The 26,170-nt window shown below is 43.1% G+C and overlaps 1 protein-coding gene across 5 annotated transcripts in view; it reads left to right on the top strand.

Moving 5' to 3' along the window:
• The window catches only part of LOC139308859 (amine sulfotransferase-like), a 37,402-nt gene extending 17,158 nt beyond the window's left edge, over positions 1-20,244 (top strand). For 4 of the 5 annotated variants that reach the window (XM_070932788.1, XM_070932786.1, XM_070932785.1 and 1 more), the window contains 2 exons: positions 538-673; positions 3,780-6,462. In XM_070932788.1, coding sequence (XP_070788889.1) covers positions 538-673; positions 3,780-3,963 — 320 coding nt within the window. In that variant the 3' untranslated portion in view covers positions 3,964-6,462. Of the gene's footprint in view, positions 1-537; positions 674-3,779; positions 6,463-19,544 lie in introns of those variants that run through there. The other variant, XM_070932789.1, reaches the window with a different exon arrangement.
• The last annotated feature ends 5,926 nt before the right edge of the window (positions 20,245-26,170 follow it).

The raw sequence follows: 26,170 nt of genomic DNA on the forward strand, positions 1-26,170 counted from the left end.
CTTATGCCAGAGAAATCACTTGAGCCCTTCTAGTTCGAGAGATCTTTACCCTTCTATCAAGCCTTCACTCTGTAGTCCAGCTCTAGTTAAAATGGTAAGGGGATCAGCTTCTTGCCCAAAAATTAGAAATACAGATTTGTATATACGGTTTGATGGACAGGGAGGTAGCTAAACGTTCCTCTGATATCAGAGGAATGTGTAATGTTCCAGGTTTTGCAAACTATCCTGGCAACAATCCCGTTGCGAACCGGTAGTAAGGGTAAGTAGAACCCACCCCTGGCAGGCATGGTAATTGGAGACAAGAAACCACATCTGGAAGACATTTGACCTTCATCCCTACAGCCCCTCCTGAAACTCTAAAGATATAGATATACGTATACTGTGTGTGTGTGTGTGTGTGTGTGTGTGTGTGTGTGTGTGTGTGTGTGTGTGTTTGTACATGGACACCCATTCATTTTGGTGATAGGATGACACAAATAGCTTCTAGTTTAATTGAATAGAAATACTCTTGACATTTTTTTAACCACTGCTTTCCAGGCATTGTTGGGGACTGGAAGAACCACATGACTGTTGCCCAGAGTGAAAGATTTGACCGTGTCTTTAAGGAGAGGATGGAAAAGCTGCCCTTCAGGTTCTGCTGGGATATGCAGGAGGATCCTGACCCTATTTCTAGGTCAGTGGAGGAAAATAATGTGTGATACATGCCTTCAAATGGTTTGAATCAGAGATGACCTCCCAAGAAGGGTCTTTATGTGACTTTGTAATGTTTAATGTTTAATTCTCAACTTTGCAGAGATCATAGAACAAAGCAACATTAAATTCTATGCTATTATTAAATGTAATAGAAACTGCAGAAAACAGTTAACAGTACATCTCTTTGAAATTCTTACTATCATTTGTATTTTGATTCCCCAAATGAGGCCAGATGCATTAAAGTTTTGACATTGTCCAGCTAGTTCCTATAAAAACTTTTTTTATATATACAATTTGTCAAGTTCCAGCATGAGATTTCCTCATATGGCTAAGGCCCTTTCTCTATTGCCTTTAGTTAGTAGTGAAACTATATTGGTATAAAATTTGCTGTCCTTATTGTTGATGCCTATAATGTATCTATTACCTTCCATTTGGCTTGTCCCTGGTTAGTGATGTCCTTATTTCTAAAGTGCTTAAGCAAAATTACAGGTCAAACTCTCTGGTTTTGCTGCCCTTCTCCTTTCAGAATGTTATGTACCAAATAAGGAGTGAGCTATAGGCTTCACTCAGGTCCTCCAAAATGGCGGGAAAATACTTAAACCTCATTGGTTAAGCCTTCTGACAGCTCTCTATAAAAGGGATGCTGCCAGACAAGCAGGTTGTTGGGTTGTACTGGTCTACTAATAAAGAGCTGTTGTTGTTGTTGTTGTTGTTGTTGTTGTTGTTGTTGTTGTTGTTGTTGTTATTATTATTATTATTATTATTATTATTTCAATTTATATGCCACCTTTCTCCGGAGACTCAGGGCAGCTTACAATGCATTAAAAAAAACCCGGACTTCTGGTGGCACCGCAGGCACCGAAGACGCTCCTTTTGCGAGTGCCAGCCCCGCAATCTCGTAAAGCCGCTAGAACAGCGCAAATCAGCTGTCTAGCGGCTTGGAAACTTTCTCCCCAGGAAAAGGGGAGGAAGAGAGCAGACAGGGGTAGGTAGAGCTCTCCAAGGAGCCCCAGGAACAATTCTGGGGCTCGAAGGGTAAGAGCTCCCTGGAAGCCTGACAGAGCTCCAGATCTGGGACGTTTCTGCTTTAAGCAGAAGAAGACGCTGCAACCACCCCTGCAAACAATGCTTGGAATAAACATCATTCAGAAGCAGGCTGAGCAAATTCAGGAGAGATCAGACTTGCAAGTACTGAACTTTAACTCCAAATGTGTATTACTTCCTTCTGACTCATTAAGGGGAGAAAGTGAAACCAAGATGGTGATTGAACTTTAATGGGGCGTGAAAGCAAAAGTTAAAAAGGAAAGCTTTGTTTAGCGCTGGCAGCCCCTGTTCAAAATTAGAGATTTCTGCTTTTTTAAAAAAAAAGAAGATTAAAGGCTAAAAAGACTACAGCAGTGATCTTTTTTTTAAAAAAATATTATTTAATATTTTTTATTATATTATTATATTATATATTATATTATTATATTTTTATTATATTATTATATTATTTAAAGACTGGGAATTTTTGGATTTGGTGGATTTATTGTTCTGGCTGCTGTATAAATTCAAACTGGAACTAAAAATGGCTTCAAAACAAATAAAGACTATTGTACCTAAAAGTGCTGAGAGCTCACCAGCTCAAATGTCTAAATTGCAATCGGTCTCTGTTCCAATGGAACCAACAATATTAACACTTGAAATGTTGCAGGGAGCCCTTAAAACACAAGCCTCTGTTACGGAAAAAAAAATTGCTTCGGTGTTTGAGGATAAAATTGGAGATATTGCTGAGGAGATAGTTCAAATTAAAGAGATTATTCAAAAGCGAAATCAAGAAATTAGAGAAGATATTATCATGGCAGTTCAAGGTCTGGCAGGCCATATTGAAGCAGTAGATGAAAAAGTGGAAGAAATTAAGCAGTCTAATGAGAACTTGGAAAATAAAATGGTGGAGGTCCAGGATAAGATGGAAAGAGCAGAGGCTGATGTGATAATGATACAATATAGAGATATGGAATTTGCTTTGAGAATAAGAGGCTTCAAAGAAAATAAGCAAGAGAATTTGAGAGAGATCTTTTCAGAAGCATTTGCACAGATAATGGGAGATCAAAAAGCAAATCTTGAATGGCAAATTGACAAAATTTATCATGTCAATTCATGGGTTGCCAGACAGAAACATTTACCAAGAGACATTGTAGTCTATTTTACAACAAGGAGAATACGCAATGAAATCCTACAAATCACTTTTAAAAATAAACTTGAAGTGCAGGGGCAGGAGGTTTTAATACTGAAAGAAATCCCCCCCAAAATGTTGAGAGCCAGAAGGGATTATGCCTTTCTGGTGGAAGAACTGAGAAACCATCAGATACAGTACAGATGGGAAGTTCCAGCTGGACTAGTGGTGAACTATTCAGGAGAAAGATATCATCTTAACTCAGTGTGGAAGGCAAGAGATTTTTACACCAATGTACTAAAGGCTGGATGGCCACAGCCCCCAGAAGCTAGAAGGAAGACGGAAGCAGAGGGGGCAAGAAAGGGGGAGAAGGAAGAATTGTTGGCTCAGACCCAAAAGGGAGCTTTGATTACTCAGGAAGAATTAAGAAGTAAAGATCAAAAATATTTAATAAATGCAAGGTTAGGTATACATTTTGTTGCATCTGCTACCGAGAAGAAGAATGGTATAGTTATATACCTAAAAAAAGATTTTATTGCCAAATTAATTGAAGCAGATGATCAGGAAGATTTATAGCAATTGAACTTTTAATAAAAGGAGAAAAAATACTTTTAATTGGAGTCTATGCACCGAACTGACAACAGGAAAAATTTTATAAGATTTTACATTCCAAGTTATTACAATGGGATTATAAATCATGTATTTTACTGGGCGATTGGAATGGAGTTTTGGACACTAAAAAAGACAAGAAGGGGCTCTTGCAGAATATCTCAACACGTTCCAGATTGCCAAAATCGTTTTTTGATATGGAGTTGAGAGATATCTGGTGAGAGAGGAACCCCGAAGAAAAAGACTTTACCTTTTTTTCTGATAGACATCAATCCTTCTCTGGGATTGATTTTATATTAATTGCTAATGATCTTTTTTCTAGGGTGAAGAAGACGAAGATCTGCCCAAGAGTTTTAACGGATCATAGTCCAGTTTGGATGGAATTAGAGTATGTAATGGGATCTAAGAGGTCTTGGAGGTTAAATGAAAATCTGTTTAGATATGAGGAAAATGTAACAGAATGTAAAAAAATTTATGAGAGAATTTTTCATTATAAATATGCATAAGGGTACATCTATGGAAATGGTTTGGGATGCAAGTAAAGCATATATGAGAGGTATTTTGATATATTTGAATAATAAACACAGTATAAAGGTAAAGAGGTTTATCAGCAAAATATGATTAAAAAAGCATTTTTAGAATTTTATGTGAGGTTGTATACTAGTGATAAAATTCAAAGTATAGATATAGATAGATACTTACAGAAAGAGAATATTCCTACAATTACAAAAGAGCAAAGGGAGGGTTTAAATCAACCAATAACTTCCAAGGAGATTATGTTTGCAATTAAGCAGTTGAAAGTGGGTAAAGCTCCTGGGACGGATGGTTTGACAGCTGCTTATTATAAACACTTGCAGTCAGAAATGGTGGGACCACTCAAAGAATTATTTACTAATATACAATCTGGAGGAGATGTACCCCCATCCTGGAGGACAGCTTTTATTTCTCTGATTCCAAAGGAGGAGCAAGACCACACTCAGCCAAAAAAGTATACGTCTATATCACTTTTAAATATAGATTACAAGATTTTTGCTAAAATACTAGCAAATAGGTTAATGACATTCATGCAACAAATGATTCATAATAATCAAACTGGTTTTATAAATGGCAGACAAATGAAGAGTAATGTAAGGCAAGTTGTTAACTTATTGGAGTATTTGGGGAAGAAGAACCAAATCCCTGCAGTGCTGATATTTCTTGATGCGGAGAAAGCATTTGATCGATTGAACTGGCAATTCTTATTGAAAATAATAGAAAAGATGCAGTTTGGATAATATTTTACACAATCTATTAATGCAATATATCAGAAACAAACAGCGCAAATAATAATTAATGGTAGTTTAACAGATACTTTTAACATAGAAAAGGAACAAGACAAGGATGTCCTTTGTCTCCATTATTGTTTATCTTGACCTTGGAATTTCTGTTAAGTAAGATACGTGGGTCTGATAAAATAAATGGAATTAAAATTAGGCAGTATGACTACAGATTATGAGCATTCACAGATGACTTGGTTGTTACTTTAACCCAACCATTACAGTCGGTTGTAGGTTTAATGGACATAATTAATCAATATGGACAAGTATCTGGATTTAAAATAAATGCAGGGAAAACAAAGATAATAACTAAAAATATGACTATAAATCATAAAGATGAATTAGAAAGACTAACAGGATTTGAAATTGTTAAAAAAGTTAAGTATTTAGGGGTCTATATTATGACATCAAACGTGAAATTATTTCAGCATAATTATGATCCGTTGTGGCAAAAAATACAGTGAGAGATGGAAAACTGGAAAAAATTACAATTATCCTTGTTAGGAAGAATAGCAGCAGTGAAAATGAATGTTTTGCCTAAGTTTTTGTTTCTTTTTCAAATGATACCAATACTTAAGAAAGATGAGAATTTGAAGATATGGCAGAAGGGTATTAATAATTTTGTCTGGGCAGGGAAGAGGGTAAAGGGAGAGGGGAATTTTTTTTTTGTAAAAATGTTTTTTGTTTTGTTTTGTAAAACTCTTTAATAAAAAAAATAAGGAAGGAGGTATACTACAATTAAAATCTTTGAATCAACTACGAGAAGAAAGGATAATTCAAACATGGTTTCAATATATACAGTTGCAAGCTAGATGGAGAGAAGATCAGAAAATTGGGATTTTGCAGAATGAGGAGAATTTGGTAAAATAGATTAGAGATCAAAGTCAAATGCATATAAAAAGGTTGTATAATGCACTGGTAGAAATAGATTCAGAAATGTAGTTAGTTACGGACTGTATGATAAAGTGGACACAAAATATTGAAGAGCCAATAATGATGGAAACGTGGGAAAAAATATGGGTTAGAAATGTAAAGTTTACGCAAGCCCAAAACCTAAGAGAAAATTTTTATAAAATGTTTTATAGATGGCATCTAGATCCTAAAAAGCTAGCCTGTATGTATCCAAGTGTGCAACCTAAGTGTTGGAGATGCGAATGTGATGATGCCATGTATTATCATATATGGTGGACATGTAAAAAAATTAAGGCATTTTGGATAAAAATATGGTGGATTATCCAAAATATTATCAAAAAGAAGATAAAATTTACTCCACAGTTCTTTTTGTTAGGTATAATTACAGATTGTACTGTTATAGAGACTAAGTTGATTTTAAATTTAATAACGGCAGCCAGACTCTTGGTGGCGCAGTATTGGAAGAAGGAAGACTTGCCTACTATTGAAGAATGGACACTAAAAGTAGTGAATTTAGCAGAGATGGCCAAAATTTCAGTGTATTTGAAGGACCATTCAAATGAAAGATATATATCGGAATGGAGAAGATGGATTGACTATATTCAAAACAAATATCAGACTAAAAAGTTTCAAATAGCTTATGAATGAAACTAATATTTTCTTCTTGAATTATGTTTTGTTAGTTGAAAGGGGAGTTAAAGAGCAAGAGGTAGTTTGGAGACTACAGCTTATGTTTGTTATGCTATACCCTGTTTTTGCTCTGGGAAGTCCGGGCGGGGTGGGTGGGGGGAGGGGGGTTGGAAGAAGAGGGGGGATGGGGGGTGGGTGGAGGAGGGAAGGGGGGGAGGAGGGATGGGAAAAATTGTTGTAATACTTGTTAAAACTTTTTAATAAAAAAAAAACATTATAAACATTTAAAAATTAAAATATTAAAACCCATTCATGGCCGGATCTCACAAGATCGCAACAGCAAGATCAACGGCCCCAGGCCTGCCGGAAAAGCCAGGTCTCCACCGCTTTTCAGAAGGCGAATAGGGTGGGGGTGGTCCGGACCTCAGGAGGTAACTGGTTCCAGAGAGCTGGGGCAGCCACAGAGAAAGCCCTCCCCCATGGGCCCGCCAGCCGGCATTGTTTAGCTGATGGGACCTGAAGGAGGCCAACTCTGTGGGATTTTACCAGTCGCTGGGAGCTATGTGGTAGAAGGCGGTCTTGAAGATAACCTGGCCCTGAGCCATGTAGGGCTTTAAAGGTAATAACCAACACCTTGAATTGTGCCCGGAGACCAATAGGTAGCCAGTGCAGATTGTGGAGAATTGGTGTAATGTGGGTGTATCTAGGTGCACCCACGATAGCTCGTGCGGCTGCATTCTGGACCAACTGTAGTCTCCGAACACTTTTCAAGGGTAGCCCCATGTTGTTATTGAAAGAGCTGTGTCTTTCTCTTCCATCATCCGATCTAACACAGAATATCATGAGCAGGTCAAGACAGTGATGTAGAATGGATCTTGCGGAAGTGTTGAATTTTCAGGTTAACCCTAACTCTTTCATTGTCTACCCTGAGCAACAAAGTGAGATAGAATATTTGTGTGAACATACCTGCTTTGCTGAACAGCTGTTTGTGGGCTTGCCGATGCAATGAGTGGGGTAAATCAGGCTTTCCTGATTTACTACAATCTATTTGCCAACTCCCCAGGGTTTGTTTTTTTTCAGACATCTTTGGAGCAGGATCTGGCAGTCTTTCAAAACTCTGCTCACCCACAAGTATAATGAAGGAATAAAGTTCAGGGGTTTTGAAAGAGTCAGGCTCCCACACTTTTCTCTTTCAAAACCCCTCACCTAAGGAAGTACAGGACTACAGCATCAGCTGACCATCATGCGCCGCTATTTCTGCCTACAGAAGTAAAAGACAAAATGCATAATGATGGAGGAAAGGGGAGAGCTGTTCCTGCCCCAGTCTAAAGCAGATGTTGATTTCCCTTAGAAAATAGAATATGCTATCATAGGGTTGAAAGGGGCCTTAAAGGAAGTTTAGTCCAATTCCCTGCATGAGGCAAAAGACCTTATATAATCTTGGTCAAATGTTCATTCAGTCTATTTTTGAAAACTTCCAATGAGGGAAAAACACCTACAACTCCAGGAGACAAGCAATTCCACTGATTAATTGTTCTAACAGTCCATTAATCAGTGGACTATTTCTCCTTATTTCAGAGGATAGTTTCTCCTTATTTCTAAATTGGATCGCTCATTAATGAACTTTCTACCCATTACTTCTTGTCCTACTCTCTGGAGATAAGTGAGTCCCCTCTTCTCTGTGACAGCCTCTCAAGTATGGAAAAACATTTATCAGGTCTCTCCTAATCCTTCTCTTCGATAGGCTAGACGTGCCTAGCTCCCTAAACTGTTCATCATACAGTTTAGCCTCCAGACCCTTTATCATGTCTGCCCATGATAGGATCTCAGCATATTTTTTAAACTGTGGTGATCAATACTGCATGCAATATTCCAAATGTGGCCTCCCAAGTACAATATAAAGCAGTTTTTATCACTTCTCATGATCTTGATGCTTCTTACATCTTATATTATAACTTGGACAATCATGTCAGATCCATTCATGTCCATCCATTCTGGAATTCCCTGGGTGTTTTTAAGAGACTTCACCTTTTACACCGACTTATTATATAAATGATCTTTCTGGGACCTCTGATTATAAAGATGGAGGTCCACTTTGGTTGCTGAAACTTTGCAAGGATTAAGTCTAATGCAAAACATTAGACTTGATGTTTCTTTCCACAGAAAAGAGGTTACTTCTAGCTCCCCCATCAACTACACTCTAAAGTTAACCCTTTTCCATTCTTGATTCTGGGTATTTCGATCTTAATGTGTTTGTTAATGTAATTAATTAACGTAATCTTAATGTAATTGATTAATTGATTAGTCTCAACAGAAATATCAAATAAAAAATAAAATAAAGGTAAAAGTGTGTGATTTAATTACAAAAATAAGATGTATAAAAGAAAATACAATAATGAAATATATAAGTGGTAAATAAAAAGAATCGATTCCTATAATTACATTACCTGTTGCCCGGTTCTGTTTGATATAACATGTTTTTGGCTGAACGTCCTGGTCTATAAAGTTAGCCCTTCTCTTCACGCTGTGTACCTTAAAGCCCAGGAGGAAGTAGGGAAGCTTGACATTCGGGACTCCACGTGCAGTTCTTTCAAGTAGAGATCTTAATGTCAAAGCCTAAGAGCTGCACAGAATTAATAATCAAACAGAACACAAGCAATACCTTTGATGGCTGGGGCATCACCTATTCAGAGCTTCTCAAGATATGGCAGTTGACATAATTACACTTAATTATTGATTGGCTCTGTACGAAGTAGATACCTGGTTCTGTTTGACCACAGGGGTTGTTGACATGTTCTTGTCAGTTCCCAATATGCTTCTTAAAAAGTGGGGGGCTGAAATTGTTCAGATGAGGTAGCTTTTGTAGGACCCCATAATTCCATACATAGGTCAGTCTAGTCCCGTGATGGCGAACCTATGGCACGCATGCCACAGGTGGCATGCACAGCCCTCTCTCTGGGCACGTGAACCCTCTCTGCGGGCAAACGAGCCCTCGCCCCAGCTCTGCTCCACTCTGCATATGCGCGCACCTCCCACTGGCCAGCTGATTTTCGGGTCTCTGCCACACATGTGTGTGGGCGGGATGCATGCACATGTGCCAGGGGGTGCGGGCTTATGCACACATACACAGGGGGGAGAGCGGGGGGATGGAGGGTGCCCCCTATGGCCCGTTTTTGGTCCCAGGAGGCTGCAGGAAGGCCTGCTAGGCTCAAAATGGGGTGCGGGAGGTTGTCCACGTGCATGGGAGTGTGGGGGAGTATGGGCTGTTGCACGCGCATGCACGGGGAGTGTGCAGTGTGTGGGGCATTGTGCATGCATTACATCAGCACGTGATGACCCAAAGGTTAGCCATCACTAGTCTAACACATATTCTAGGCAGAGGTGTCTGTACACAGTGCCAGCTACTTTTTTTTTAAAAAAATAAATTTTATTAATTTTTTCAAATTATAATCAACACAAGACAAAAACATTGTTTATACATACAAACAAAAACCATATATTCCCCTCCCTCCCTCCCCCATTCATAACACTAAACATAAAAAAACACGTCTATCCCGGCAGATATTGTTCCTGCCCTCATTGGTAAATAATTATGTCCACAACACAGAATAAGGTAAATAATCCCCAAATATGATTTTCATACAATTATCTTTCAATCTAAATAAGTATATCTCTCTTCATATTAACATAGGCCCTCACTTCATCTCAATCCTTTTATTCAACCACTGATACCAACTGTCCCAACTTTGAAAAAATTCAGAATTCTCTTTTTCTTTCAACACATACGTCATTCTATCCGCCTCACGCACTCTAATACTTTGTTTATAATTTGGGCACTAGCTGGTATCTCTTTTCCTTTCCACTATTGGGCGAACCCTATTCTAGCTGCGACTAAAGTATGTAGAGTGAGATACCATTTTTTCTTGCTCAGCCCCTCTGGGCAAATACTTAGTAATTATATCTCAGGTTTCCATTGGAGGTCCACATTAGTAATTTCCTTAATCCAATTCTTAATTCTTCTCCAATACTTCTTTGCCATTATACAAATCCACCATGGATGGAAATACATACCTCTGGTTTTCCCACATTTCCAACATAACTCTGATGCACCCGGAAACATTTTAGCAATTCTTGCTGGTGGGAGGTGCCACCTATACAACATTTTATATGCATTTTCCTTGAAAGATGTTGCCATAGTCATTTTAATATTCCCCCCTCCCACATTTGTTGCCATTTTTCTAGGGGGATCGAGTACCCAAAATTCCTCCCCCAGGCAATCATAGTGTCTTTTACAACCTCCTCTCCTATCATTCGCTCAAGCAATTGTACATGCATTTTGGTTATGTATTAACCAAATAATATTTTATCAAAACTCTGTTCCATCACATATATCCCATAATTATCTCTATCTCTCCTGTAACGAGATTGAACTGTAGCATAGGTCCACCAATCTAGCCTAATTCCTTTATCAACCAAAACTCCCCTAGACCTTAATATCCTTTGGGCATCCACAAGATCTTTATATCTAAAAATATTATCCTGTTTAAGAGTTGTTGGGTATGTCATCGCTTCTATTGCTGAGAACCAGGTTGGGATCTTGGTATAAAATTTTCCTCTAATTATGTCCCAGGTTTCCAGCAATATTCACCTTAGATAATGTCTCTTGAAATACTTATACTGTTGAACTTTCTCTCTCCATAGCAGTGCATGCCAGCCGTGTTGTAGGTCGTGTCCTTCTAAATCTAATAAAGACCTACTCTTCAATTACACCCAATCCTTCATCCAGGCTAGCAGTGAAGCTCGATAATATAGTTCCCAGCAGGGGAGACCCCCTCTCTCTATGCTCTTGTAACATTTTGAGCTTCACCCTAGGCCTCCTCCCCTGCCAAATAAATTTCAGCATGACTCGATCCAGACTTTTAAAAAACCTTTTATCTAGCCTCACCGGAGCTGATTGAAATAAAAATAGCCATTTAGGCAAAACATGTGTCTTAATTGCTGCTATCCGTCCCATCAAAGACAAAAGCTACTTGATTGTGCTGTTCAGTATTTGCTGTTCCTGCCTGTATCTTTTACCCTGCTACTAGGCGTTGCAATATATCCTACCCTACCTCATAGAGATAGTATGAGATAGTATGAGATGAGATAGTAATCCAATTTATCTTGAGAGCAACATGACTTTAAAGTACAGCTACGTCATGGTTAATATAAGTTCATGTGCGAGGACTGGTCATAAGTGCGAGGACTTGGTTGTAAGTGCAAGGACCTTCCAGAAATGACTCTGACCAGCTAGCCACGCCCACCTAGTCACATGAACTCCAAGCCACACCCACAAAATAAGCCACATCCACAGAACCGGTAGTAAAAAAATTTAGAACCCACCCCTAATGTGGATGTAGTTCTGTTGAAGACTACATGTTATTTATTTATTATTATTTTTATTTTATCATATTTGTATACCGCCCTACTCCCGAAGGACTCAGGGCGGTGAACAGCCAAAATAAAATACAAAGACATACAAAAGTTAAAAAACTATTAAAAACAGATTAAATAATGTTGAGTACAGTTTGTCAGTCAGTTATAAACCCACCTAGTTGTAGTGCTATCTATCTATCTATCTATCTATCTATCTATCTATCTATCTATCTATCTATCTATCTATCATCTATCTATCTATCTATCTATCTATCTATCTATCTATCTATCATCAAAATATTAAGATCCAAAAAAGTTTTTCAACAACTTGTCTCTTGGAAACCCTTAGCAGCAGTTCTAAGGATGGATTTCTGTGTTTAATGAATATGGTTCATTTTAAAAAAATAAAACTACAAATGATTTATCAGCAACGTTTTTCTTCTTTTCTCCATTGTTATGGATGAACTAATATAAAACTGTATCAAATTGCAGGATCTGAGAAGTTCTGTACTGAAAATATGCCACTTCCTAGGAAAAGAACTAACTGAAAAGGAGGTGGATGATGTAGTGGATAAAGCTACATTTGATAGCATGAAAGCAGATTCTAGAACAAACTAAGCATCCATGAATCATAACTTAATAGATTCTAGCAAAGGGGACTTTCTTCGTAAAGGTAAATCCATAGAAATTTATACTCTAGGGCAGCGGTTCTCAACCTGTGGGTCATGACCCCTTTACAGGGGTCACCTAAGACCATCGGAAAACACATATTTTCTATGGTGTTAGGAACCGAGACACCGCTCCTCTATCTGTCTCAGTTCAGCTGGCCTTAACATCTTAGTGCGCGTGTGCACCGGCCATGCCATCATTGCCCGCATGCAGCCCCGGGACTCCGCCCTTTGCCAGCCAGGAGCGCTGCCACCAGTCACTCCCATGCACCCAGCTGCCTACCTGCCTCATCATTGCCACCATGAGAAAAGTCACTGAAGTTGCGCTGCCTGGGATCCACGTGGGCTGCCGCAGGGAGAGGCCAGGTATGGCTGGCTAGACACTACTCGGAGCAGAGTTCGAGGCTGGCAGGAGGAGGAACATTGCCTCTTAGCCTGCTCGAACTGTCTGCTGCCGCAGCTTGCCACCATCCCCTCACCCCTGCCAGCTGCTCCTGCCACTGTCAGGGAAGCGGCTGTGCAAGAATCGCTGCCGCCAAGGGCGAGGGGGCAGTGGTGGCAAGTATGGGCTTCCTTGTCTCTCCACCTGAGGAGACTTCTGGCATAGCCCCAGGCCTCCGGAGGGAGGGAGGGAGGGAAGCCCCCGCTTGCTGCTCTTGCCGCTGCCACCCCCTTGCCTCCAGCAAGAGTGGTTCTCATGGTGCCGCTTCTCTGGCAGCACCAGGAGCAACTGCTGGGGAAAAGAAGGAGGGGCAGGCTGTGGTGGCAGGCCATTCTCGCCGGGTAACAGACAGGCCGCTCCTGGAACAGGCAGGAGAAGGAGAAGCCACCAGCGGGGAGGCGAACTGCCTCAGGAGGACTGGAGGAGATCGCAGCTCCTCACTCATGGAGATTCACCAGTGGGGAAGTGTTCGTGGAAAGCGTTAAGAAATGCACGAGTCAGGAAGCTGTCATGCTTCTTGGCTGGAGAGGTTTGCACATTCACTCCAGCAAAGGTTTGTGCAATCCTCTCCAGCCAGGAAGCATGACGGCTTCCTGTCCAGCGCACCTCTTACCATGCCCACTTCCCCACCGGTAGATCTCCATGAGTGAGAAGCTGCGCTCTCCTCCGATCCTCCTGGGGTGGCTCGCCTCCCTGCTGGCAGCTTCTCCTTCTCCTGGCTGCTCCAAGAGCAGCGACGCTGAGGGATCCGTGACTTCCCCCACCCCCATCTTCCTCTGTCTTCTCCTCCTTGAGTTGGAGCCTCACGGCATGACCGAGGCTGAGGAAGGGTGGGATAGAAGCTGCATGGATCCCCTGTGCCCACCCGTGTCCCCTGCCCTGCAATAATGAAGCACTTTGCCAAGGAAAGCAGAGTCTCTCGGCTGGGTGGGAGGCGAGGTCTGGCATTGCAGGCATCGGAGACTGTGACAGCTGGGCAAGCCCATTCTCTCTTGGCTGCTTGGAGAAAACAGCGAGAAAGCAGAGGATGAGGAAGTTGGGAAGCCATGAAACGGGATTGAGAGCAGCCTGAGACTCTACTTTCCTTGGCAAAGCGATTCATCATTGCAGTGCAGGGGACATCTGCAGCACCGGGGGATCCGTGCAGCTACTATCCCACCCCTCCTCAGCCTTGGCCACGCCGCGAAGCTCAAACTCAAGGAGGAGAAGACGGAGGAAGCAGGGGGGAGTCCAAATGCAGCTACCTTGAGCAAGCTGCAGCACTATTACGCAGGGCTCTGAGTGATTGAAGAAGCGGCAGAAACAGCAGCCAGGGCAGCACTTTCAGCAGGTAATCAATGCTGCCTCTGCAGCGAAGAACTTTGGAGAGAGAAGGCGGGGCCATTCTTGCCAGCTAAGAGACAGGCTGCTCCCACAGCCTGCCCCTGCCCTCTCTCTCCAAAGCAGTGTTGCTTACCTGCTTACCAGCGCAGCCCTGGCTGCTGTTTCTGCCTCTTCTCCAACCACTCGGAGCCCTGCGTAATAGCACTGATGCTTGCTCAAGGTAGTTTGGACTTCCCTCGCCTCCCTCTTCCTCTGTTTTCTCCTACTTGAGTTGGTTATTGCCCTGCAATAATGAAGTGCTTTGCCAAGGAAAGCAGAGTCTCTCGGCTGGGTGGGAGGCGAGGTCTGGCATTGCAGGCATCGGCGACTGTGATAGCCGGGCAAGCCCATTCTCTCTTGGCTGCTTGGAGAAAACAGCGAGAAAGCAGAGGATGAGGAAGTTGGGAAGCCACGTAACTGGATTGAGGGAAGGGAGGGAATGGATAATTCAAGCAGTATATTGGTCTTTCCATACAACGGAAGGAGCAGCAGACTGGGGCTTCAATCCCTTCCCCCGGAGGCTTGGGCCTCTCTTGGCACACTCAGCCTTATATGCGTGTTTTACTTCTGCTTCGGAAAATATGTTACCTCCCTTTTCTAGCAGCTGCTAAGTCATGTCCCAAAGTTGCTTTTTTCCCCAAGAGGCAACTGGAGTTTCTTGTTTTTTCTTTGAAGACGTTTTGGCTTCTCATCCACCAAGAAGCTCCGACTAGAGATAGTGGGGAATGGAAGGATTTATATTCTTTGCAAGGCCTCAAAACCAGAGCTGTGTTCGTAGATGACACAAGAAGGATGTGTTGTTGTACAAACTGTGCCATATTATCCCCTGCAAAAATCTCTATTGACTAATAACATGCTGAATAATAGGTTCTTTCAGATAATAATGGGGGACAATATAAATAAGGTAAGAAGAAACATTATGAGCAACTCAGTCCTACCAATGCATGCTGACCTTCCTCATTTATTACATATTGTTTTTGTGATTAATCACTATGCTTTAATTATGTTAAATTTGTAACAATGAAAATACATCCTGCATATCAGATATTTTACATTACGATTCATAACAGTAGCAAAATTACAGTTATGAAGTAGCAACGAAAATAATTTTATGGTTGGGGGTCACCACAACACGAAGAACTGTATTAAAGGGTCGCGGCATTAGGAAGGTTGAGAACCACTGCTCTAGGGGTATGCTTATGAATATGCCAGGATTGTCACCTTCAACTAAAAGTCACTTTTTGTAGAGTGGTATGTACATTTTCTAACAACTTCTCTTTCTGCTGTCTCTTCATGATGTCGCACTAGTCAGAGAAATCACTTGAGCCCTTCTAGTTCGAGAGATCTTTACCCTTCTATCAAGCCTTCACTCTGTAGTCCTGCTCTAGTTAAAATGGTACAGAATCAGTTTCTTGCCCAAAAATTAGAAATACAGATTTGTATATACTGTTTGATGGACAGGGAGGTAGCTAACCGTTCCTCTGATATCAGAGGAATATGTAATGTTCCAGGTTTTGCAAACTGTCCCGGCAACAATCCCGTTGCGAACCGGTAGTAAAGGTAAATAGAACCCACCCCTGGCAGGCATGGTAATTGGAGACTAGAAACCACATCTGGAAGACATTTGACCTTCATCCCTACAGCCCCTCCTGAAACTCTAAAGATATAGATATACGTATACTGTCTCTCTGTGTGTGTCTGTGTCTGTGTCTGTACATACACATACATACAAACATACTTGCATTCCTACATGGACACCCATTCATTTTGGTGATAGGATGACACAAATAGTTTCAGTTTCAGTTTCAGTTTTATTACATTTTTATACCGCCCTTCTCCCAAAGGGTGGTGTACAGCCAAGATAAAACCAACAATACAAAAGTTAAAAACAATTTAAAATTATTAAATAGTTTGGCCGATCAACTGAAATACAGTAACCCATTAAAATAATATTTTAGGCTAGCCCTGCTTGATGGAATAATAGCGTTTTAAGGGGGCAGTGGAAGGTACAGAGGTCGGAAATCTGACAAATCTCCAGGGGCAGCTCATTCCAGAGGGCAGGTGCCCCCACAAAGAACGCTCTCCCCCTTGGGGTCGCCAGTGGACACTGTCTAACTGACGGTACCCTGAGGAGACCCCCTCTGTGGGAGTGTACTGGTCGGTGGGAGGCTATCGGACGCAGAAGGCAGTGTCGTAAATATCCAGGTCCCATGCCATGGAGCGCTTTAAAGGTGGCAACCAACACCTTGAATCGCACCCAGAATCAGACCACTGGGAGCCAGTGCAGCTCGCACAGGAATGGTGTTACATGGGAGCATTGAGTTGCCCCCATAATCACCCGTGCGGCCGCATTCTGGACCAGCTGGAGTCTCCGGGTGCTCTTCAAGGGGAGCCCCATGTAGAGAGTGTTACAGTAGTCCAGACAGGAAGTGATGAGAGCATGAGTGACCGTGCGCAAGGCATCCCGGTCCAGAAAGGGACGCAACTGGTGGATTAGGCGAACCTGATAAAAAGCCTCCCTGGCCACAGCCATCAGGTGGTCTTCTAAAGACAGCTGTGAATCCAGGAGGACACCCAAGTTGCGAACCTTCTCTGAGGGGGCCAAGGTCTCACTACCTATAGCCAGTGATAGAACCAACTGACTATGACGGGACGCTGGAAGCCACAGCCACTCGGTCTTGGAGGGGTTGAGCCTGAGCTTGTTTCTCCCCATCCAGATCCGCACGGCCTCCAGGCCCTGGGTCATCACTTCAAGGGCATCATTGGGGTGGCCCAGGGTGGAAATGTACAGCTGAGTGTCATCAGGGTACTGATGGAAATCCACCCTGAAGCCACGGATGATCTCACCTAGCGGCTTCACATAAATGTTGAACAAGAGGGGCGAGAGGACCGACCCCTGCGGCACCCCACATACTAGGCACCTTGGGGTCAACCTCTGCCCCCTGTCAACAGAGACTGCGTACGGTCAGAAAGGAAGGAGGAGAACCACTGTAACACGGTGCCCTCCACCCCTAACCCCTCCAACCGACGCAGCATGATACCATGGTCGATGGTATCAAAAGCCGCTGAGAGGTCTAATAGGACCAGGACAGAGGAACAACGCCTGTCCCGAGCCCTCCAGAGATCATCTACCAATGCGACCAATGCCGTTTCAGTGCTATACCCAGGCCTGAAGCCCGACTGGAACGGATCTAGATAGTCAGCTTCATCCAGGTACTGGGGAAGCTGTCGCGCCACCACAGTCTCAACAACCTTCGCCACGAAGAGAAGGTTGGAGACTGGACGATAGTTTGATAAAACAGCCGGGTCCAGAGAAGGCTTCTTGAGGAGGGGCTTCATCACGCCTCTTTCAAGGCGGCAGAAAAGAAACCCTCACTCAAAGAAGCGTTAACAATCCCCTGGAGCCAGCCTCATGTCACCTCCCGGGAAGCCAGCACCAACCAGGAGGGGCACAGGTCCAATAAACATATGGCCGCGTTCAACCTACCCAGAACCCTGTCCACGTACTCGGGAGTCACAAGGTCAAACTCCTCCCAGCTAACATTCTCAAGACCCACTTCCATCACCCCATTTGGATCTACCCAGTCGGAGTCCAGACCCTCCCGAATTTGAGTGATTTTGTCATGCAAATATTGCACAAAATCCTCAGCCCTGCCCTGCAAGGGGTCTTTCCATGCTCCCAGATGGAGGAGGGAGTGGGTCACCCTAAACAGGGCAGCCGAGCGATTATCTGATGACACAATAAGAGCGGAGAAATAATTACATTTTGCCGCTTTTATCACCACTAGATAGTTCTTAATATAGGATCTTACCAGTGTTCGGTCAGATTCGGAACGGCTGGCCCGCCAACAGCTCTCCAGGCGTCTTTTCCGGTGCTTCATTTCTCTCAGCTCCTCAGAGAACCAAGGAGCCAATTGAGAATGACACCGGGTCAGAGGCCGCAAAGGCACGACGCGATCCAAAGCCCCAGCGGCTGCTCTCTCTCAGGCTGCCACTAATTCTTCAGTCGAGCCGTTAGCCAGAGCCTCTGGGAATGGCCCAAGCTCCATCAGGAACCTATCCGGGTCCATCAGGTGCCTGGGACGGAACCATCTAACCGGTTCCATCTCCCTGTGGCGAGGGTTAGCGGTTTGAAAGTCCAGTTGGAGGAGTGAATGATCAGACCATGACAAGGGCTTGGTGACTAAGTACCCTATTTCTAGATCATTCTGCCACTGACCAGAGACAAAAATCAGATCCAGAGTGTGTGCCCCCCATGTGTGTGGGGCCATGAACTAACTGGGTCAGGTCCAAGGCAGTCATGGAAGCCATGAACTCCTGAGCCGCCATAGATGTTTCACCGACCGATGGCAGGTTGAAATCCCCCATAACCATAAGCCTGGGGGTATCAACCGCCACCCCGGCTATCACATCAGGCAGCTCGGATAGGGCCGCTATTGCGTAGCAGGGAGCCGGGTATGCAATCAGCAGGCCCACGTGCACCCCCTGACCTCACTTCACAAGGAGGGACTCACATCCGGCTATCTGAGGAACAGTGGCCTCCCTCGGACATAGGCTTTCATTAATAATAACCCCCACCCCCACCGCCCCTACCCTGAGCCCTCGGTTAATGGAATGCCTGGAAACCTGACGGGCACATTTCAACAAGGGGCACCCCCCCCTCTGGACCCAGCCAGATCTCTGTAATACCCACCAGGTCCGCACCCCCCTCCTGAATAAGATTGTAAATGAGGGGAGCTTTATTTACCACGGACCTGGCATTGCACAACATCAACCAGAGTCTCTGGCCCTGAGGATCTGAGCAACCTGGGGAACGAGAAGAGCATTGGAGACTGGAGTGCCCAATCGCTCGAAGATAATGAGTGCGTACTCTCTGAACATGATGTGGCCCCCTGCTTCCGCCATATCTGCCCCTCCCACTCACAGTATTAATAGGACAGCCCTCCCTAAATTGAGCTCCAGCCCCCTCCCTAACCTCTGACCCTGTGTCCCTAATGCTGCAACCCATCGCAGGGCCTGGTCTTGACCCTGGTGGATTACCCCCCAAACCCACCCTGGTCCCCCCCCAAACCCCTTAAAATTTTAATTAAAACCCACTTAAAAATCCCTCAGTCTCTTCTTTGCTGCATGCCATCTCTCGGGGTTCCAAAACCCGTCACCAAGATAGGCCCTCGATAACGAAGAGGGCCAAAACTGCGAGAGGGGGGAATCTCGCAGAGCATGGAGTTCGTTCGCCAAATACATCTGACATCAAGGAGAGGTAATGACCCATGGCCAGTAAATAGCCTCTAGTTTAATTGAACAGAAATACTGTTGACATTTTTTTAACCACTGCTTTCCAGGCATTGTTGAAGACTGGAAGAACCACATGACTGTTGCCCAGAGTGAAAGATTTGACCGTGTCTTTAAGGAGAGGATGGAAAAGCTGCCCTTCAGGTTCTGCTGGGATATGCAGGAGGATCCCGAGCCTATTTCCAGCTCAGGGGAGGAAAATAATGTGTGATACGTGCCTTCAAATGATTTGAATCAGAAATGACCTTCCAAGAAGGGTCTTTATGTAACTTTGTAATGTTTAATGTTTAATTCTCAACTTTGCAGAGATCATAGAACAAAGCAACATTAAATTCTAAGCTATTATTAAATATAATAGAAACTGCAGAAAACTGTTAACAGTACATCTCTCTGAAATTCTTACTATCTTTTGTATTTTGATTCCACAAATGAGGCCAGATGCACTAAAGTTTTGACATCGTCCAGCTAGTTCCTACACTTTTTTAAATATACAATTTGCCAAGTCCCAGCATGAGATTTCCTCATATGGCCAAGGCCCTTTCTCTATTGCCTTTAGTTAGTAGTGGAACTATATTGGTATAAAATTTGCTGTCCTTATTGCTGATGCCTATCTGTATCTATTACTTCCCATTTGGCTTGTTCCTGGTTGATTCTGGGTATTTCGATCTTAATGTATTTGTTAATGTAATTAATTAATGTACTCTTAATGTAATTGATTAATTGGTTAGTCTCAACAGCAATATCAAATAAAAAATAAAATAAAATAAAGGTAAAAGTGTGTGATTTAATTACAAAATAAGATGTGTAAAAGAAAATACAACAATGAAATACATAAGTGGTAAATAAAAAGAACCGATTCCAATAATTACATTACCTGTTGCCTGGTTCTGTTTGATATAACATGTTCTTAGCTGAACGTCCTGGTCTATAAACTTAGCACTTCTCTTTACTCTGTGTACCTTAAAGCTCAGGAGGAAGTAGGGAAGCCTGACATTCAGGACTCCATGTGCAGTTCTTTCAAATAGGGATCTTAAATCAAAGCCTCAGAGTGCATAGAATTAATAATCAAAGAGAACACAAGCAATACTTTTGGTGGCAGGGGCAGTAATGGCTAAACTTATTGCCATCGTGTGCCAGGAGCAGGGGGAGTGAGGGGTGGTGTCATGCGTGTGCGTGCCAACACCCATAATTATATGTGCCCCACCCCATGCATGTGTGCACAATCCCCCCGTTCCCCCCACTCCTGGCACTCAGTTGCCCTCTGGCCCCATTTTTTTCTCTCCCCAGGCTCCAGAGCCTTTCTAGGAGTCAGGGGAGGGTGAAAACAGCCATCCCAACTCCCCACCGGAGGCCCTCCAGAGGTGGAAAATGACCCATTTGCCAACTTCTGGTGGGATCGGAAGTTGACAAACGGGCCGTTTTTGGCCTCGAGTCGGTCGGGAAGGCTGATTTTGGAGGGCCTCTGCGGGGGTGGGAAAGGTCTTTTTCACCCAATGCAGATTCCTAGAAAGGCTCTGGAAGCTGGGGAGAGAGAAAAAGGGGCCTCCCTCCCACCCGAGGCCCTCCGGAGGCAGGAAGCAGCCTGTTTCCCTACTTGTGGTGGGCCCAGTAGGCCCAAAAATCAGCTGGCCAGCTGAGCTCACGTGCCCACCGATATGGCTACGCGTGCCACCATCACAGACCTATACAGAGCCTCTCATGATATGGCAGATGACATAATTACGCTTAATTATTGATTGGCTCAGTACGAAGTAGATACCTGTTTCTGTTTGACCACGGGGGTTGGCATGTTCTTGTCAGTTCCCTATATGCTTCTTAAAAAGGGGTCCTGAAATTATCAGATGAGTTTTTGTAAGACCCCATAATTCCATATGTAGGTCAGTCTAGCTCATATTCTAGGCAGAATTTTCTATACACAGTGCCAGCTACTTGGTTGTGCCATTCAGTATTTGCTGTTCCTGCCTGTATCTTATACCCTGCTACTAGGCGTTGGAATACATCCTTCCCTACCTCATAGAGATCGCATGAGATAGTATGGGATGTGATAGTAATCCAATTTATCTTGAGAGCAACATGATTTTAAAGAACAGCTAGGTCATGATTAATATAAGTTCATGTAACGCAATACAAAGGGACACAGTGGCTCTGTGGCTAAGATGCTGAGCTTGTCGATCAAAATGTCGGCAGTTCAGCTATTTGAATCCCTAGTGCCGCGTAATGGGGTGAGCTCCCATTACTTGTCCCAGCTTCTGCCAACTAGCAGTTCAAAAGCACATAAAAAAGGAAGTAGAAAAATAGGGACCGCCTTTGGTGGGAAGGTTACAGCGTTCCATGTGCCTTTGGCGTTTAGTCATGCTGACTGCATGACCTTGGAGATGTCTTTGGACAGCGCTGGCTCTTCAGTTTTGAAACGGAGCTGAGCACTGCCCCCTAGAGTCGGGAACGACTAGCACATATGTGCGAGGGGAACCTTTAACTTTACCTTTTAACGCAATACAGGTGGTCTTCAATTTACAACAGTTCGCTTAGTGACCGTTCAAGGTTGCAACGGCACTGAAAAAAAGTGAGTTATGACCATTTTTCATATTTACGACCATTGCAGCATCCCCATGGTCACATGATTTCTATTTGGATGTTTGACCACTGATTCACATTTATGACAGTTGCTGTGTCCTGGGGTCATGAAGATCTTTCTGGGACCTCTGATTATAAAGATGGAGGTCCACTTTGGTTGCTGAAACTTTACAAGAATTAAGTCTAATGCAAAACATTAGACTTGATGTTTCTTTCCGCAGATAAGAGGTTACTTCTAGCTCCCCCATCAACTACACTCTAAAGTTAACCCTTTTCCATTCTTGATTCTGGGTATTTCGATCTTAATGTGTTTGTTAATGTAATTAATTAAGGTAATCTTAATGTAATTGATTAATTGATTAGTCTCAACAGAAATATCAAATAAAAAATAAAATAAAGGTAAAAGTGTGTGATTTAATTACAAAATAAGTTGTGTAAAAGAAAATACAATAATGAAATACATAAGTGGTAAGTAAAAAAAATCAATTCCGATAATTACATTACCTGTTGCCCGGTTCTGTTTGATATAACATGTTTTTGGCTGAACATCCTGGTCTATAAATTTAGCAGTTCTCTTTACACTGTGTACCTTAAAGCCCAGGAGGAAGTAGGGAAACTTGACATTCGGGACTCCAGGTGCAGTTCTTTCAAGCAGAGATCTTAATGTCAAAGCCTAAGAGCTGCACAGAATTAATAATCAAACAGAACACAAGCAATACCTTTGATGGCTGGGGCATCACCTATTCAGAGCTTCTCAAGATATGGCAGTTGACATAATTACGCTTAATTATTGATTGGCTCTGTACGAAGTAGATACCTGGTTCTGTTTGACCACAGGGGTTGTTGACATGTTCTTGTCAGTTCCCAATATGCTTCTTAAAAAGGGGGGGCTGAAATTGTTCAGATGAGGTAGCTTTTGTAGGACCCCATAATTCCATACATAGGTCAGTCTAGCCCTGTGATGGTGAACCTATGGAACAGGTGCCACAGGTGGCATGCACAGCCCTCTCTCTGGGCATGTGAGCCCTCTCTGCGGGCAAACGAGCCCTCTCCCCAGCTCTGCTCCACTCTGCCTATGCGCGCACCTCCCACTGGCCAGCTGATTTTCAGGTCTCTGCCATGCATGCGTGTGGGCAGGATGCATGTGCATGTGCCGAGGGGGTGCGGGCTTGTGCACACATACACAGGGCAGAGAGCAGAGAGGATGGAAGGCGCCCCCCGTGGCCCGTTTTTGGTCCCAGGAGACTGCAGGATGGGCTACTAGGCTCAAAATGGTGTGTGGGAGGTTGCACGCATGCATGGGAGGGTGGAGAAGTATGATATGTTGCACACGCATGCATGGGAGTAGGCCATGTGGGGGGCGTTGTGCACGCATTGCATCAGCACGTGATGATCCAAAGGTTAGCCATCACTAGTCTAACACATATTCTATGCAGAATTTTCCATACACAGTGCCAGCTACTTGATTGTGCCATTCAGTATTTGCTGTTCCTGCCTGTATTTTATACCCTACTACTAGGCATTGGAATATATCCTACCCTACCTCATAGAGATAGTATGAGATAGTATGAGATGTGATAGTAATCCAACTTATTTTGAGAGCAACATGACTTTAAAGTACAGCTATGTTATGATTAATATAAGTTCATGTAACCCAATACAGGTGGTCTTCAACTTACAACAGTTCGCTTAGTGATGGTTCAAAGTTACAACGGCACTGAAAAAAAGTGACTGATGACCATTTTTCATACTTATGACCATTGCAGCATCCCCATGGTCACATGGTTTACACTTGGATGCTTGACCGCTGACTCACATTTATGACGGTTGCAGTGTCCTGGGGTCATGTGATCTCCTTTTGCAACCTTCTGGCAAGCAAAGTCAATGGGGAGATCAGATTCACTTAACAACCGTGTCACTAATTTAGCAACAGCAGCGATTCACTTAACAAATTCCTTACTTAGCTACATAAATTTTGGGCCCAATTGTGATCGTAAGTTGAGGACTACCTGTATTTGATTTGGTGTGAATGGCACAATGGTACCAGTTTGCATTTAATGCAACCCAAAACTCAGATAATTGAAAGCTAGAATTGAATTGAAGGCATGTGCAGTTGATATTACTGTCTTGCTATGAGGTTTTAGAGGCTGCTGCTTCATTCTTCAGTTGCTTATCTTCCTGTGTGCACAATGGACAAAAGATTCCTTCAAATAAAAACACTACAAGAACACACACACACACACACACAAAGGACCATTATTAGAGGACTATTATTACAGCAAAAATTTGATGTGATTCTGCAGCACAGATGCGGTCATAGCAGCTCTAAATTAGGATGAGATATCAGAATGCCTGATACCTCTATACTACAATTTTTTTGTTTTTTTTTTTGCATTCTAAAGTTAACTTATTGTTAACAATAACATTGCATTATAAGTGCAGTACATTCCACTTCTCCTGTACTCTAATATTTTGTTAATAAACGTGTAAAAGCTTATGTTTCAAACGTTTCCTTGTTTATTTCCACATAGGCAGAACCTGCTGCCATATTTTACATATACTCATAATTTCAAAGAGTGCAAATTCAAGTAATGCAACCACTCCATTGGATTCATTATCCACACTAATTGAAGTCTAGCTGCATTGCTATTGTAAATAGTGATATGTGCTTTGGTTGTTACATTCAGTCATAGGAAGTGCCCATCCAGCTGCTGAAGTCGTGAAGAACTTCAACAAGGCAGTTGGAGAGTAAAGATCTAGATTGAAGAATTCAGATTGGTTGCAGAAAATGTAGGTTGGAATCAGCCATCACGAATAGCACAATAGCACAATTCAGGCATGGTCTAAATGACTGGATTGCAATCAATCCAATCATCCCAAGCTGCCTTCGCTTCCATCCCTAATTCTTGGCCCCCTTGCATCAATCAGGGAAGAGAAGAGCCTATGTAATTCCCAACCATGGAAGATAGGTAGCGATCCAGAAATTTGGCTCTCTGCTTTTACTGTGGAGAATCTGGGCATATGGTCAAGGAATGCCCTTCCAAAGCACCGAAAAAAGGAGAAAGACAACCCAGCCACAGCTCCAGGGAAATTTGCAGAACTAGAGAAACGACAACAGCCCCTCTTGTGAGAGCTTGCAGGAGGGGCTATCCAACCACTAAATGAAGCTCACATCCAATTCCCGGAAATTTTCTATATCCCATGGTCATCCCCAGATGGGCCTCTTAGACGTAGACCAGTGGTGGCGAACCTTTTATTCACCGTGTACCAAGCAGATATGTGCTTCATGCGCTTTGCATGTGCATGTGCTATCTGTGCTAACATGTGGCTCCTCCCATTGTGCAGTTCCATCACCAGGCACTGAGCGTGCAGTCACACCATCTAACCATGCGCGCAAGTTTCATGCAGCTCCCCCATGCGCTACATGCACAATCACAACATCTGCACATGTGCACGGTTTTCACGTGTGCAATGCACATGCACAAACACCATGTATGCATGAAGGCACTGTGTGCCAGTACTCTTGTGTGAATATGAAAATGTGCACGCATGCATAGGAACGCCCCGAAGACCAGCTGGGTTCCCTGAATTGCACGCATGCGCACCGGAGGCTGAAACACCAGCTGGGGCACGTGCGCATGTGCCGCTGCAGGTGAGTTGGATGACAGCTCGCGTGCCGGGAACCTCAGGCACACGTGCCATCACGGATATAGACCTCCGTTTGTTTTTTTCTTTTTTAATTTGATTTATATGCCGCCCTTCTCCGGAGACTCAGGGCGGCTTACAATGCGTCTTCTATCATGGTTTTCAAGTAATGCTTTTCTTAGTAAAATAGCGAAGGTTTCCTCCATCTCTGCCATTCTTGTTACTTAGGTTATTACTTAATCATGTTCTACCATGTTCTTTAGCTCTTTTTTTAAAATGGAGATTCAGTGCTGATACAATGTTTGACTAAAGACCAGTTTTCCTTAAACATTTGAAGAACAGGAATAGAAAAACATTGAAAAAGTACTGTAAATAAAGTTGGCTTTTAGGCATGACGTGAGTGACTGCCAGATGTATAAGAGTACGTTGTACTCAAAGTAAGGTAAGAAAAGAATTG

Source organism: Pituophis catenifer, unplaced genomic scaffold (genome assembly GCF_029215685.1).
Source record: "Pituophis catenifer annectens isolate HBS135680 unplaced genomic scaffold, rPitCat1.0.hap2 SCAF_1, whole genome shotgun sequence".
Classification (NCBI taxonomy): Eukaryota; Metazoa; Chordata; class Lepidosauria; order Squamata; family Colubridae; genus Pituophis; species Pituophis catenifer.